At 40.6% G+C, this 17,756-nt stretch overlaps 1 protein-coding gene across 1 annotated transcript in view; it reads left to right on the forward strand.

The window, feature by feature from the left end:
- Positions 1 to 17,756, forward strand: part of si:dkey-234i14.2 (heterogeneous nuclear ribonucleoprotein C) — a 50,460-nt gene that overhangs the window by 24,556 nt on the left and 8,148 nt on the right. The window contains exon 3 of the mRNA XM_050048389.1: positions 14,610 to 14,660. Within this exon, the coding sequence (XP_049904346.1) occupies positions 14,610 to 14,660 (51 nt within the window). The remainder of the gene's footprint in view (positions 1 to 14,609; positions 14,661 to 17,756) is intronic.

Raw genomic sequence — 17,756 nt, forward strand, 5'->3', positions numbered from 1 at the left:
ACTCTAGTACCTCTCATGCTCCGGCCTGTAGCTGTACATCACCATCCTGCAGCGCGTACAGTATATCCAAATGATGCAGACCAGTGGGCCAAACAGTAATGGATGTCAAGGAGCAGATTACATGGTAATGTGTTATTGATCAGCCACTGTCTCGCACACGTCATTGATTAAACCAGCAGAGTGTGTGATCGCTGCATGTTTAAGTAGGAGCTCAGGGGAGCTCAGGAAATAATAAAGATGCTCTTTGTCAAATGTTAATTCTCCCTCAGGACGAGTTGTAAAAGTGTGTGTTTGTCTGTGTGTGTGTGTGTGTGTGTGTGTGTGTCTGAGTGTAAGGGTTGGCAATGTGGATGAAATCATCCATGAGTGTGTAGGTAGTTTTATACTGCAACATTGACATATTATACATAAAATAACCAGATGGGAATGTCATATAATGTCAGATAGGAAAATCACAGAAGGTCGTAATAAAAATCCTGTAAATCCAGTGTTGCCATAAAGCAGTCTTGCTCATTGATTTGCAGCCCTGTATAAAATGTTGGTGTCGTACATTTCTGCAAACCATGAATATGTCACATTTGACATAGTTCAGATGATATGTATGAGCTGAGTTTTTCATCAGGCACAGGAGGGGATGGTGGGTGGCGTGACACCCAGGTGAGATCGCTGCCAAGCAGCAGACAGCAGCAGACCACTGTTTGAGACCAACAAAAGCTGCTGTTTGTTGACAGCAGTTCGGGACATTACCCGTTTTGTTTGTAGTGACAAAGGCGGGGATTTTAAACATGTTGTTTTCCTCACCCTAACAAAGTAGTTTTTGTGCCTGAACCTAACCACAGTGTTGTCACAACATAAACTTGAAATGAAAGATATAAATGTAACAGAGCCATTGTTTGCAGTCTTGAACAATGCCAATGTCTATTCTGGCAGTTGGTTTGTGATTTGCAGTGTTGCCTCCAGTGGAACCAAAAATAGTAACGAGATTGTGTAGTGTAGCTACTGTGACTTCACCCATCTGCTTTGAAGCCTTGAGTGTGACATTTCGGCCATTGTCATCTTGGTTTTTGGAGCCAGAGGTGACCAAATTTGGGCAAGAGGGTGGACCTGTGGAGGAGCGAGCGGTGGATCTGACTCATAGACTGTAACAATACCTTGCAAACAATTGGTGTTTCTCAAAGTCAAGGATCCTTCCTTGGTAGGACGAGTCCTACAGAGGCAAGGCAACAGTCCTTTCTAGCATTCAGTGAACACACATTGGAACAGGCTAACGAGTGCCCCCAGGTGTGTGTGTCATCAACCCTCAGCAGACTACTGTGATTATTTTGGCAGTCTCTGGTGTTGTTTGAATAAATGTCAGTAGTGCTTCCAGTCATGACTTTTTGGGAGAATATATTCCTGGGTTATATTTAAAAACAGGTAGGCTTTTTGAAACTTTTGTGACACTCAGTGCTCTATCACTGCTGTTAATTATTAATTTAAAAACTTTTATGTTTATCTTAATCACGATATTTCAAGAATCTCATTAACTGACAGTGGACACATTGGAAAGTGTGAATTATGAGGTTTCTGTCAGTAGGCTATCTTTTTATGCTCGTATGATAAAAACTCCTGGATATATTAATCCAAATAAATTTTTATCTAAATCCTGCTGAGCGCAGGTCTTATAGAAGAGGCCCTGTCTTCACTTCCAGCAAATCGTGCACAAAGAATTGTGGGTACTTTATACCTGCTGAGGATACACACATGCATCCTTAAAAATTCTCTGAATGAAGGACTCTGTCCTTGATATTGGATCAATCCTTAGGCAGGATTTGATGACATAGCATCCTTCAAAGTCTGCCTTTTAAGTATCCTTCCTTGACTTTGAGAAACACCTAATGTATCACTCAAGCAGCCAGGCCCTTAAACAACTATAAATCTTAATAAAACATAAATAGGCGAGTTATATAGAAATTCAGCCCCTGTACAGACCAAAACCATTTTTGCACCAGGCTGTAAACATGCTTATCCCTGCTGTAAAGTTGGGCATTTTAACTTGCAGATCTATGGGGATTGACTCTGTTTTGGAGCCAGCATCAAGTGGCCATTCAAAGAACTGCAGTTTTTGGCACTTCGGCACATTTTTGGCTTCATTTTTCAGCTACGTAGGATGCGGCTTGTTAGTACCACAGTGTAAATGGCATAGAAAGGTTGCTGACAGGTGACACATTTGATTGACAGTTTATGTCTTTATGTGTGCAAAACCCCAACCAGAGCAAATTGGGGTACGTAGCTAATGTGGCATACAAATAACATCACTGATATGAATCCATGAGAAATAGTGTAGAGTTTTGTGGTTGTAATCATCTGTGTCCACGTGCACATACTACACCCATACTCTAGCCATAGAAATATGTACAACATACAACATAGTACATAGACAAATCAACATTATATACAACATAAGAACCTCAAAAAGATAAACAACAATGTTTGCACAGATGCATGTGTGTGTATAATGCAGGTAGCCGTATCTGAAGCATCACTCATGCTTTTTCCATAAAAACAAGACAGGCTCAGAGGAAGATATTGTGAATGTGAGTAAAATGGAGAGAATAACAGCGACAGTGATTAAATGAAAGGGAAAGGGGGAGTAGATTAGCTCAGTCTGTCCTTAGAGAGTGTCTGAGAGAGAGAAGGAGCTGCCAGCACTCCCTTCATCTTCCCCTCCTCCCCCATCAAAGCTTCTCTGCTCTCATCTTGATCATACTCACCCTTAACATCCTATGGTTTCTCTTTCTTCTCTTTCTCTCTGTCTGTCTCTCTGTCTCTCCCCTTATTGTCAATCCATGAACACAAATGTAGTTTTCTTATTTTTTTTACGGGGTAAGAAGAAAATTCCACGGTACAGTTTTTGCGCACAGTAATCTCATTTCTCCTTGACTGCATGCTGTTGTCAGTCTCTGTGTAGATGTGGGCTGTCCAGTGTGTTGTCTCTCGATTGTTCGGCTTTGTTATGTTTTTCTCATATTTTACAATAACTCTGGATAAGGGGGCCATGTTGACTTGTAAACACACCCTGTGTTTGTAGCTGAGTTTTTGGGTCCTTGTGAAGATATTTCAAAGTTTTCTTAACCACCAAGGTCATGGAAAATGCATGTTTGTGATTAAACAAGTCGTCCAGAATGACACATTCAAGCATTTTCTGATCTGATGCCACTATTGATAGGATGCCATCGTTTGTCAGTGTCCTCCAAAACCATTTCAAATCACCATTTCAAAACGGATTTATGATCGGACTCTGCTATAGTTAAGCTTTGGTTTGGTCTAGGCACTAAAACAACTCAGTGGAAAGATCAAACAATGACTACTTTGTTCACATTAGGGTACCATCATTGTCATTGTTATAATAATAACCAGTTGGTTAAGTTTTGGAAACAATCACGGTCATGGGTAAAAGAAACCAGCGTTGAGTGTCAGAAAGAAACTGACATTTTGTTGACCCATCCATCCTCCCAGACCTTCACTCTTTGCCGATATAGTGATTCAAGAACGTCACACTATTTTCTTTTTGCTCCCGACAGACAAGATTCATCATTCCTACAACAATTGAACATAATTGGATACATCATTGGTGAAACCAGTTGGTTGCTGCCAGCTTCACTGTGTGGGTTTTGACTTTTGCCAAGTGATAATGCTATTGGTTATGCAGGGTTTTAAAGCGTATGCTACATTAACTGGTACTGAATAAATTAGGGATTGTTTTTTAACCACAGGATGCATTTATTTAATTGATTGATTTTGATGTGAAATGCTAAGACACCCTCAAGATAGCTCTGCTGTGTAGCATCGCCTCGTACAATGAGATATTCATTTTAATCATTTTAAAGAGACTACAATTGTACCTGTTGCAAGGCCACAGATCTGCGTGCAGAGAAAAAATAGACCAACTACGTAATAATAGCTTCGAGCCGCACAATGCCAAAGTGAGTGGGCAAGGCTTCCGAGTTCAGTGTAGCAGCTTCAGGTGGTTATAATGGACATGCTTTGCTGCGGGCATGCTGCAGCAGATGTGTTGCACTGTGTCTGTGCCCCATGTATTTTGGTCTTTAGTCACTCACTGAAAATTGTAGTTGATTTAAAGTCATATTTTACTCCTCCTGGCTGTTAAAATTCCAATGAGAAGTAAGCATACCTTGAACTATCTGTTTAGTAATCTAGGCTCAGAGTGTGTTACTGACCTACAATGTTTCTTTCATATCATATAAAAATGACTGCCTAAATGTATTTTTATTGCTACAGCTTTATATTACTGATATTACTGAAGTCTTCCACTGAATTCAGCATCATGTTTTACTCAGTAGAACTTCGATTTAATAAATTGGTAGATAAAAAGATGGCATTGCTAAGGCATTATCTGAGAAATATCATATTTATTCACTTCACTTTACATGGGGCCAAAATTAATACCAAATTATGTTAAGAGCCAACTATTTCAGCTTGTCTTTACGTGAACTGATGAACTGAGATTTAGCTGTATTTTGTGTTGCCAATATTTTTGCTGACATCAATATTGTTTAGCAGGTGTGTGTGTTAAACTTGTGCCATATAGGAAAACATCCTGTCGTTATAAAATGGCACAGAGTAACTGATAGCTGCCCTTGACACATTTTCTACTCTACAGTCTAGCAGCCTGTCTTAAGGTTTCATCAGCTGTATTTTCATCATGTTTCATTGCACTTCACTTTGACGTACGTGATATAACAACCTTTTTTTGACCTTTGCATGTCTATCACAAGATACAGAGCTCTGGGAGTCACTGCTGGGACTTTAGGGGTAGTAAAACTAAGAGGGAACATGCCAGGTTCGTAACCAGGGAGTGTCTCTGTCTCATTTTCAGTTAAACTGTGACTTGACTTGAATTTTTTCTTTTTTCCAACCCATCAGCATCTCTCTTATTTATCCACCTGCTGCCTATTTGTCAGTGTTTGCTGAATGAAAATTGAATACCACAGCTACCACACATTACCACAAGTACGATGTGAAATGACAAAAGGTCAAACCATCTACGCACGTATCTTCATTGTAGGAACAGTTTGTTATCTAATCTTTAAGTCACAAGGACCTTGTTGAGACATACCGCATTATGTTTGTCAAATAAAAATGGGTATTCTTTCTGCACACTCTTAATTACTTGTTGTGAATATGATTAAACAGCAAAGTCTCAGCACTAGACCTTGATCTGAGTATTATTTGTTTACTAAGGATGCAGAATTCTGTTGCCCCTATATGTGTGAAAGAAAATTAATTATGAACTATTTGTTCTGAGATTAAGTAAGTAAGAAAGATTTATAGACCTTCACAACACATTTTCTACAGTGCTTCACTATTAGAACTAGTAAGTACAAAGCCAGGGAGGCAGGCTTGTGAAAAATGGAGAGGAATATAAATATATATATTGAATGCAGTACGACAGGCAATACATCAGTCTGAAAAAGTGAGGGACTAAAAATGAGTCTTGAGATTTTTTTTTGTTTTTATTTTTTTTAGCCAATCAAATTGGAAGATCTCATGTAGGAGGTAAATGATTCCAGATTGCAGGTACAAAAACAGCCAGTGCATGGTCTCTCTTAAAGGCCCAGTGTGTAATACTTAGGCAGATTTAGTGGCATCTAGTGGTGAGGATTGCAGATTGCAACCAACTGAAACTTCTCCCAGTTAGAATTCCTTCAGTGTAATTTGTTTAAAGGGAACTGAATTATCCACTGAGGTTTCTTCTTCCTGAACAAATGGACCTGGTGATTTAAACCAGTAAAAAAAAAAAACAAATAAAGCAGATCACATCACTGATACAGATCAGTGTGTCTGCTAAGTTGAATGGCATGTCACAAACTGGCTGCTTTCCCAGCAACTGCAAGCAAGGGTGCATGAGATGGATCGGCGGTTTAGTGCTGCTTCTGGACCGTCATGGTGAAGAGGGTGCAGACCCCAAAGGCAAAGCTTTCGACTTACTGGTCCATCTACGTCCCAACCCTCACCTATGGTCATGAACTATGGGTAGTGACCGAAAGAATGAGATCAAGGATACAAGTGGCTGAAATGAGTTTCCTTTGTGGGGTGGCTGGACTAGAGATAGCGTAAGGAACTCGCACATCCGGAAAGCTGGGAGTAGAGCCGCTGCTCCTTTGCGTTGAAAGAGGTCAGTTGAGGTGGTTCAGGCATCAGATCAGGATGTCTCCTGGGCACCTCCTGTTAGAGGACTTCCGGGCACGCCCCACGAGGCAGACCCAGACCAAGAACACGCTGGGAATGTGGCCTGGGAATGCCTTGAGATCCCCCAGGAGGAGCTGGAAAGCGTTGCTGGGGAGAGGGATGTCTGAGGTGCTTTGTTTGGCCTGCTGCCCCCTGAACCTGGCCCTGGATAAGCGGATGAAAATGGATGGATGGATGGTTTTCATCATGAACTAAATTTTCTGCTGAGGTTTCCCCCTCTCTAAAACTAACAGAAACAGTGATTTAAACCATTTATTTCCAATTTGGTTAAAGCACAAAATTAAGCAGTTTCACATTAGAAATCAATGTTTTTCAAATGCTCTTTGGCATGATAGGCCACTACCTTAGCACCTGCTAATTTGTGCCCACCTTCTTTACTCTGATAATGTAACATCTAGGCATTCAGGAGACTTTTAGCAGTGGTCAAATCATCCACAGAGGTCTCTCCATCTCCAAAACAACCTGAACTGGTGTTTTAAACCAATAAAACCACTAAAATTACTTTCGCCATGCTCACTATGGTGGCTGATGCAAACATGCAAATGGCCCTATCTAGAGACAGTGTTTGTTTTTTTGTTATGAGCTACTGTAGAAACACTGTGGCACAACATGTCAGACTTCATGGATTAGGACTTGCTCCTAATGTAGATATAAACAGCGCATGGTAATGACGACACAACAATTCTTATTTTCAGGTGATTATACGCTAAAGAAAACATACTTATTATATTATATTCCATTTCTACCAGTATATCCTCCTAAGTCCTACACACTGGACCTTTAAATTGGATGATCTTATGTAAGAGGTAAACTATTCCAGAGTGCAGTAGCAAGAACTGCCAATGCATGGTCTCCCTTAAGTTGCTTCCTGTACTTGGATACAAGCCCAAACAATCCAGAGATGTGCTCAGGTACTTCACCCTGTAGCAGTACTTGATAGGTAATTACCAGAGTTTTAAATTTAACTCTAAACTCCACTGGTAGATAATGGAGAGAGGCCAACATTGGAGTAATGTGCTCCCTGTGCTTTCTCTTTGTTAGAAGATGAGCTGCAGTGTTTTGAACCAGCTGAAGGCGAGCTGAAGCTCCTTGGCTGAGGCAAGCACACAGAGAATTACAGAAATCTAAGCGTGAAGACACAAAAGCATGGATTAATTTCCCAACACTTTAAAGGAGGGAATGTGTCTCATCCTAGAATTATTTCTTAACAGGAAATAGCATGACTGAACAAGTTTGTTAATATGTGAGAAAAAAGTCAGACAGGAGTTAAGATGGGAAGTAAAAAGGAAAGCAGGAGGTAGCCTATTCTGCGAGGTCTGATCTCATGATTCTCTCTCCATTTTACTGCATTATTTTTGGCAACTGTCCCTTTGCACCATTTGCAGTGGGGGGAAATATGGAAATATGCTCCCAGTGTTTAGACAGTATTATGATGAGCTGGGGTTCACAGGTCGGAAGAACTTAGCGACAGATCTCTACTTGAACTGCAGCTTTACTGACAGGCACACCATAAACTCAGCAATAAAGCCACCTTTGTATTCACACTGAGACTGTCACCAACTGTCACACAGCATCACTCTAATCTGACTGGATTTGCTCCTATGACTAATTGTGTAACAACAGGTGAGATGTGAAAACAATGGCTATATTACAGAACACAATGAGGAGCACATTAACACTATTAAAAATGACGGCACTCACATAACATGAGACTTATGTCCATTAATCCTTTTCTACAATGAATGCATACACACTTAACCCCCTGCAGTGCAACAATAAGTGAGGTTTATATTAATAAATAGTTATAAATGAATAAACTTTGTCAACTAATGACCTTTTTGATTGACATTTGGTCGACAGTTGGGGGGCAGCCCTATTATCTACTTAATGTAAAATGACATACTTACCATTAAGTTACATATCTAAGGTTTAGGCAAGTATAGTTACTTGGGTTAGGTTTAGAAAAATAGATCATGGTGATGATGTACTTTAAAATTGCTCTAAGTTCACACAGTTCCGAATGCTGGTTTCTTGGGGAAATCTTGCGCTTTGTGACCCATCCACCATTTAAACCTGCCTCTTTACAGATATTTCTTCCTTATTTACTCCCGTCAGCCCATTGATGTGACGAAAACCTTCCCAAATGCATGAGTAATACGCGAAACTAGCTCATGATTACATGAGACATAAAGGAATTTTGTTGCATTACTTACAGTGCATGAGATCCTGTCCAGGTCAGGCTTGGTATCCTGACTCTGCAGCATCAGGATTGGTGCCTGTAACTGGTCCGAGAACTATTACCACAAACGTTTATGAGGAAAATTAATTAAGCAGCTTATGCTGCTCATCATATGATATGTAATATGTATGGAATAGTGCATGATTACATGTGCTTTTTGTGCATAATTTCCAAAATACATCTGTATGCTGACGATGCGACTCTTGTCCTGTGCCGCTAATGTTATTCATTCAGCCATTAATGTTTTAATGTCAGATGAATTGGATGATCCTGGTGTCCTAGTGCCAGAGTCAGAAATATTCAGGTCATTTTTTAATCCGAATAAAAGGCTGGCTTTTTGTCCAGAAACAAAACCAGTTCTGAGTTATGGCAAAAATAATTTCAACATATGCTGCTTAGATTCATTTCAGTATTCTACTCTCAATGGTTCATTATCAGTGATGAATGCAACACTCACACCTGTGTTTTACATGCTCTGGAAATTCAGATAATATCTCATCTGCGGTAATAACAAGCTGCTGCTTGAGGAACCCTGCAAAACTGATTTAGGAAAGACCTTCACTGTTAGCACGCTGGAATAATCTGCCAAACCACACCCCCTCTGTTATTTCTCAGTGATCCTCCAGGATCGGCTCCTATCATTTTTTTAATAAACCTGCATTTTGTCCTGTGTTAAATCTGTATTCTCAATAGAGCACAAGACACTCATGAAACATATCTGTCCTTCCCCTAATTCCAAATTGAAATGCAAATCAATGACCATCACATTTTCCATGGGGGGTGGAGGAGAGAGAGCTCATAATAGGTGTTGCAATGCAGTAACTGGAACTAATTCCTCCTTTCCCTGCGACAAGTGTGCTTTACAAATCTTTGTGCTATGCATGACGAATGATATCCAATTGTTATTCTGTTTCATTAATTCTGGGGAAATTTGAGTTTATTGCACACGTTGCCTCGTGGATCATGAGACTACAGTATATCTGAGTGTGTGTATGTGTGCGTGCACACCTAATTTCATGCAGTCACGAGCGTGTAGGAACATCATGTACTACACGCACATTATGTTCCCATGTACTTAAAAAATGATTACTGAGCTATACTGCAAAGAAAAAGGGACAGTCTCAAACTGACAACTCAACATTTACCTTAAAAAGCATTCAAAGATGAAAAGGTACTGAAGAGTGATGCAGGTGTGGATCTTCACTGGATTTTCATTTTTATTTAATTTATTTTTTTCGGCTATTTTTAACTGCAATTTACTCAGTAACTTCTTTTGGTTGAGCCTCAACTCAGCTGCTGCTTTTTAGATCTACTGTCCAACTGCAGGTCGATGTTTCACTGTAACATCCACTTGCTATATATCTATGTACAGAAATAATGATCATAATTTGTTGAAATGACCGTATTGTCAGTGGCAATTGCATGTTTGAGGCATGTCGATTTTTAACATCTTTATATAGTTACTTTCACTGTTTGTGCCATACGTTGTATATGTTATATTGACTTCAATATTATTTTAACTGTCCAGTCTGATAGCTAAACAAAGAACTGCTGACACTATTGGGAATTGATTGTAAAAAAAAGTGCAGGACAAAAAACTGCAGCGGTGAATATTTATCACCAAAGATGTCACCACAGTCGAGAAAACAAGAATCTTACATGAAATGTCACTTTGATTCATTGTCAGTGAGATTTAAATTGCATCTGTCAAGGCTCTAAGCCAATTGAACTATATCTCTAATAATTCATCACACACACACACACACACACACACACACACACCTTCGAGGTTCTCTCATAGATTTTGCTGCGGTGAAACTGATGGTTTTCTGCCTTCAGCGGGTGTTGAGTGTGCATGTTGGAGGAAATCTCTGGGATGCTTTGTTCACAAAAAGCAACTCGTCTTTGGCTAATGCACACACACACGAACACACACACACACAGGCACGTGCCTACAAACACACACACACACACAGAGGGAGACAAGCACGCTGAGGCTGAGATGATTTATAGCCAGCCATGTCTAATGGATTGCTTTGGCACTTGAGAAATTATGAAAAGAAATTAATTAGCCTTTAGTGACCCTGCTGTCCATCTGCCTCTCTCTCTCTCTCTCTCTCTCTCTCTCTCTCTCTTTCTTTTGCATGCACACACACACACACACACACACACACACACACACGTACACACGCACACACCCAGCTAAAAACACACACACACACACACACACACGTACACACCCAACTAAAAACACACACACAGTGACCCAGGCACTTGGCTGCTCACATCGGATGTAATTACGCTCTAAATGGTTTGTGCTAACCTGTCAAAGATTTAGTGTCGCTAAATCATATGAAAATACCTGTTTGTGTCATATCATGGCTGCACCATGGTTACATATTTAATGACCTGACCCTCATTACAAAATGAATATGGAAATATTTATTATTCAGCATTTAGTTGTTAAAACTGAATGATGTGTGTGGTCTATACAGTTTACATTTTTTTATGTTGAATTCTTTTTTATTTTCTCAAATAATGTGGACTGTATCATTTAACATTAAAGGTCCAGTGTGTAGGATTTAGGGGCATCAACTGGCATAAATGAATATATTATTCATAACAATGTTTTTATTACTTTAAAATCACCTGAAAATAAGAATCATTGTGTTACCTAAGAATGAGCTGTTTTTATCTACATAATGAGCAGTTCCTCTCCTCTGGAGTTCAACATGTTGTTTCCATAGTTGCCCAGAACAGACAAACCAAAAACTGTCTCTAGATTGGGCCATTAGTGCTTTATTTTTTCTGCATTGTCGGGTTTTCACATTGGCCACTGTCCAGCCAGCCACCAATGTCATTAGACGTTGATATTTGATTTAGGTTGTGACGGCGGGTGACCAAATTCCAATGCCAGGACAATGTCCAATATGTCAATTTGATGTAGAATTCTGACGACAGATGACATTAATATTTTGTTGTTAAATAACTAAAATCCAATGTCTGCCAAATGTCTCATGCCAACGTCATCTTGACGCAGAATAACTACATTCAGTTGTAAGGTATGAAGAACAAAACCTGACCTCTTAAAAATGTCATCTCAACATCCACGCAATGTGGAATTCTAACGTTGCTAGATATTTGAAATATTGTCAACCTGATTTTCATTCCAACCAAAATTAAACATCTGTCTGACGTAAGAGTCCAACGTCTTTTTGACGCCATATTGACGTCTGATGCCAGCTGGGTGTAGTTCTCTTACATGCTCGGCAGAGATGGCTAGATGCCACTGAATCCTACACACTGGACCTTTAAAACGAGGAATATGTAAGAATTTATCATTATTTATTATTGCCACATTTTAAATGATTATGATATTGTAAAATTTAGATATTAAAAACTAGGGAAAGTGGAGCCAAATGTATAAAATAACAACATATAAGACAACAGAAATAATTAAAAAAAGATTAAAAGCCAAAGATTATAAAATTACAAAAATAAGTGATTTAACAGTTGATAATTACTCTGCGACAGAGGCCTATAAACATTAGGATGATGAAGGTAAACCAGTGACACCAATGTGAGAGTAACAAACAGAGAGTGAACAGCAGCTCAGTTCCCCCTCAGTGGGATTTCAGTGAATAGGTATTATTTTATGTCTGTCTTCTGAATTCACTTGGAGAGCAGAAGACTCAGCTCAGCTGAGGAGCTGTGGAGTCACTGTGTCTCTTGTCCTTCCCTCAGTTTGTCCTTAACAGATACAAGATGTACTGTAAAAGCACAATGCACTGAAGATGCCCTATTTACTTTTGTGTCCTCAAATGTGTAAGAACCAAGACAGAAAATGAGATAACACAACATGGAGACCTCCTCTGTTTCAAACAGGATACCACAGGGCAGTCTTTGAAATAGACTGAAAGTACACTTTGCATTTTTGGCAAGTGTTCCGCTGAGAAATGAGCACCGAATTAGTTTGCAGTTTCCTGCCTCCTGAGCTCTGAAAATCAGCTGGCATGAGACAGAGAAAAGTCTGCGAGAGTCACGCTGGAGGAGACGTGATTACGGTCCACTCCAAAATAAGTCTACACTTCAGATCCAGAGACGCACACACAAGCACACCTCCAGCTTGTCACAGCCCGGTGATGTTTGTCTGTGTATGTTTGTACATGTGTGTAAATCTGAATGTGAAGAAGTATGAGGTTTAGTCCCCTGCTGTTTATCCTGACGTACAGAAAAACATCCCTTCTTTGAGATGAGCTGCATGACTACAACCAGGAGAGTCACTGCCTCCCGGAGTGACGGATAAGCAAGATGGCAAGGACTGTGTGTGTTAGCTTCCCAAAAGTGTGCTGAAAAATTACATATCTTTTACTCATATACATGAGCTGCCACTTGGATACTTACATGATAACAAGTCACTCTAAATGAGACCTGTTCAAATCAATGCAAGTGTTTTGTTATCTGTAATTAGCTGCATTGACTGAAGTGCCGTTAGCATCAGCCACGTCAGTATTGTGTTGACATGCCAGGTGCCATAAAATGAGCAACATTCGTTGTTGCAAGAGTGAACGACACTCACCTTCAAGTTCATTTCAACCAGGAGAGACAGAATAAATTACAGATGAACGTTAATGCAAAATATAAGTGTACTAATTAACAGATGATTTGTGCTGATGAGATTTTAACAAAGTCTTTGGTGCTTAGACACCAGAGGGAGATTATTTGTGAGCGTGGGACATCTGAGCGGCAGCAAGACAAATCCCCCATGGAGTCCAGACACTGCTGAGGCGAATGGAGGCCACCGCAGGCTCTTAATGGAGGTGTGAGCAGGCAGTATTCAGTTGGTTTGCAACCTCATTGCTAGATGCAACTAAAGCCTACACACTGCAACGGCATGGTTAGCATTGCCGCCTCACAGCAAGAGGGTTCCCGGTTGGAATCCAGGGTGGGGGGATTCGAACTACAGGGTGGGGAAGCCCTTCTTCTCAAGTTAGCGTAGGTTTTCTTCGGGTACTCCGGCTTCCTCCCATGGTCCAAAGACATGCAGGTTAATTGGTGAGTTTAAGTGTGAATGTGAGCATGAATGGTTGTCTGTCTCTATGTGTCAGGCCTGTGATAGTCTGGCGACGTGTCCAGGGTGTACCCTGCCTCTCGCTCAGTGTCGGCTGGGATAGGCTCCAGCCTATATGCAGCTTGTGACCCCTAACAGGATAAGCAGTCACGGAAAATGAATGAAGGCTCCTTTGAACGATGATGATATGTCAGTGTTGTTTTCACAACTTGTTTCCACTGCCCCCAAGTGGCCAAAAAATCATTTATTATAGGTTTAAGTCATACTCATGATAAAGGCCACTGATTCAAAGCAGTAAGCAGGAATCTTCTTTTTTTAGTCATATATCTGCTTACTTTCACTCATCTTGGAAGTAAAGCTCTTGAATTAAAATGCAAGACTGATTAAGAGAGAAACGAGAGAGTGAGGTCAGTTTCAACAAAGAGAAAGCATGACAGATAAATAAAAGAATGACAGAGATGGACTGAGGGGGCGAGGCAGCGAGAGAGACAAAGAGAGACAGCGGGAGGGTGAGAAACCTGGAGGGATTATTAGCGACTCTGTGTGCGGATTAGGGAGGAATGCTGAGGTCTGACACACCAGAATGTGATCTCTCCATGGCTTAGTGTCACTTTTCTGTCCTTCACTTCCTCTGGTCTGTTCTGCAGGTACACTACAGCTACCAGCTCTTATAAATTTACTCCTGTAACATCACTCACCTGCCTCGCTGCTTGCCTCACCAAGCTCACATATGGAGATGTTCAGTGAGTGGTACAGTTTGCACACGAGACAATTTCTATGGATTTTCCACCTTGGATGCTGCAGCAAAACAAATCCAATGTCTTTTTCTAGCTGGCTGGAGATCATGAACACTGCATTCTTTCCAGATGAAGTGATTGTACCATATAACTCTGTTGAGGCTCACACACATTTACACCCTGACACACCAGCCGAGCTTACTGTTTGTGAAGTGAAATGTGTGATCGCCACTGTAAAAGTGCATCGCGTAGTTTTGACAAATATTTTACTAACCACCTCCTTGCGTCTCTTTCTCCTCTTCTCCTGCAGATCTGAATTCGACCTGGACTATGACAGCTACCACGAGGACTACTATGACAGGTACTGTCAGAGAGCTACGCATGGCAGCTCACACACCTTACTGCTTGTCTGCATGTCACAGGAGGCTAAAGGAAGAGGCTAAAGTGGATTCCTCATCCTGGCTGTCTTCAATAGTCTCCGCTCCTCGTTGCTGTCTACGACACAGCTGTCAGTCATCCTGTCTCTGCTTACAATGCTGCCTGTTACTAGTAGACCACCAGGAGCTCAGTCGTCACACACAGATTCCCAGATTGTGAATTTGTGATTTATGGTCCCATTCGAGCACCTCCAAGCTACATTTTTGAGTCACTCTGGCCCTGGCGGCACATAGCTAATTGTTGTTGCTAGTTTCAGACTGACACAGTTGTCATTTTCACGGCCAGCGCCTACATTGTGTAAGTAGCAAATGTGCCTGTGCCCATGGGTGTGAGGGCCTTAAAATGAGGTGTGGTCAGGCACATTGTTGGAGTATCGCTATTTTGAGGCAGCAAGAAGCGATTGTAGCAATAACCAACAAAAATGTGGTAGAAAGTCAATGGTGGAGTACTTTCCTGCTCATTATTCAGATAGTAAGATGCACCTACATAGACAGGTTCACAATGTGCAAACATTACATCAATACATCTAGCCAATGTAGAGTTGGACACACCCTATGTACTTGCCGCATGTACCTTAGACCATGTGCTATAGATCATTTAAATACGGCCCTGTGTTCAGCAGTCTTAGTTAAATCACTTGATTAAGCTGCATCCATTTAAAGTTAACAATGTCACCTTGACTCTGACTGCAATAACCATTTAGCAGCATATAGCTGTAAATGATCATAGTACTGTATATTGACAAATGGGTTACTTGTTTCTATATCAATACAAATAATCTAGTGATCACGCTGTTCCTTTCACATCAGGGCGCCTTATAAAAACAAAAATCTCATGACTATTATATTGCAAAATGCTCAACATGAGACATTATTGGTACATATATAGATATTTATTAATATGTTTCTTACCATGTGCGTCGGTCAGTGTGTTGACAGTGGAGGAAAACTGTTGGCAAACTGAGGGCAGAAGACAAAACTGTAACTGTATTGGACCAAAATAGAAATATACCCTTACCAATAACCCTTCACTTATGATTCACTATATTTTAAAGGTCCCATGAAATCAGAGAAGATGTTTATGTTTTGTTTCTTATCACTTATCGTTACCTGTTCGCCAGTATCTGACCCAACAATGACAAAAAAAAATTGTAGGTATTCTTAGTGGTATTTTAAAGTTTGTAATTTCCTGGAAAACTATAACAAAGAAAATGTTGATGACTCATTCTGCACAGGGTGTATACTAATTTTGCATCCAATAAAATGCTTTTTCTCAGCTCTATAGCAGGGATGAGCCTGCGTCTCTCCTTCACTAGCAGCACTGTTGGCTTTGGATCACAGCTTAAACATGTATGGAGTCACTCCAAAAACGACATCATCATGGTTGTCTTCTTCCTCCATTTCATGCCCAATGCGATTTGTCAGTGAAATCCGCAGGCGTAGGCGATGTTGGTGCCGATAAGTTCTCTACAATAGCGGTTCCCAACTGGTCCAGCCACAGAATCCAGGTTTCGGTCCACACAGTTTGATATATTCAGCGTCATACTTGCATTTGGTCATGTTGTCGAGCTAGTTTGCTGTCTCTGTCAAGCACCTGTCCAGTAGTCACTCACTCTACAGCAGGAAACGGCACTTCAAAGTAAAAGCTCTGTGCTGGAAATTCACTCTACTTCAAAATAAAGTGGGTTTTTTACAAACTTGACATGTTTGCAAGTCACCTGCAGTCCATTCAGAATAAACCCATGACCCACTTTTGGACCCCATCCCAAAAGTTGGGAACAACTGCTCTACAACTACATGCCTGCTCTCCATGTTGAAACCTGAAAGCAGTGCTATTGACTGCTTTAAATGCAAGTCAATATCCACAAGTCTCTCCCTAGCTCCAGAATCAAATAGCACCCTGCTAGCCGTTTTATGGGAACTTTAACTATCACCCAAAACCAAACATTAGGTAAACATTATGCCGCCCAAAATCATTGAAACTGGGCGTATTGTTTGGCACCTATCATGAACTCACTTAATTTGCAGTGTGTGTGCATCAGTGTTATAGTCAAGATCACCTAAACTGAGACCCAGTCATGACCAAGACCAGGACAGGACAAGACGGAACCAAGACCAAGATCAGAGCGAGTCCCTTGAATCACTAACATTAAAATAAAGAACATGCAAACCAGAGACACTCCTCAAATTTATCTGAAAGATCCACATTGCCATAAAAACACCCACAGAAAACAAATGAAGACTCTTCTTCATTTACATCTTTTATTTACTTACTTACTTACTTACTTACTTACTGTGTATCTTGCACCATGAGAAATGTCTTGATAAAATTGCAGAGGTAAATTTTATGTATGTAAGTTTTTACTGGTTTTTCTAAGAGCAAACATTGACAAACACTAGCTGACATCAATTAACGCTCTTGTTTGCACAGGCAGTGATATCCCCACAGTCGTGATCTTGAAAAAAAATTCTGGGACGCCTTTGTCCGAGACTGAGACAAGACTGAGTAAAAATGCAGCACTCTCGTGCCATGTGTAGTCACGTGCAGTAGTTAGGTAGATGAGGTAGTGAGTTAGACTGAGCGTGTTCAGAGTGATTCTGTATTGTTGGTCCTCCACTGAAATTGCGCAGGGACCTTCCTATGTCCCCTAGGCCTCACTCATAAACACTCCTCTCAGCACATCTGAATAAAAGCAGGCAGTCACAATGCACACACACACACACACACACACACAGAGGATATACCTCATTCCAGTGAATTTCTCGCTCATGTCGATGCTCTGTTGCTCTGAGTATTAACTGTCATCTTTTCGTTGTTGTTAGTTTTTTTTTTTTGCATTTGGTTTGCCTTGCTCTGCATTTTTCAGTCTTTGCTCAGGGGGGAACACTCACCACTGATTTTCAATTTGTTTTTAACACAGTGCATGATTATTCCCCATGCTGTTGGCTAGCACTACTGACAGCTGTGTGTGGGGGGGATAGAAGCATATGTGTGCATATTTATGTGTGTACGCACATGT

This window comes from Epinephelus moara, chromosome 1, assembly GCF_006386435.1.
Source record: "Epinephelus moara isolate mb chromosome 1, YSFRI_EMoa_1.0, whole genome shotgun sequence".
Lineage (NCBI taxonomy): Eukaryota > Metazoa > Chordata > Actinopteri > Perciformes > Serranidae > Epinephelus > Epinephelus moara.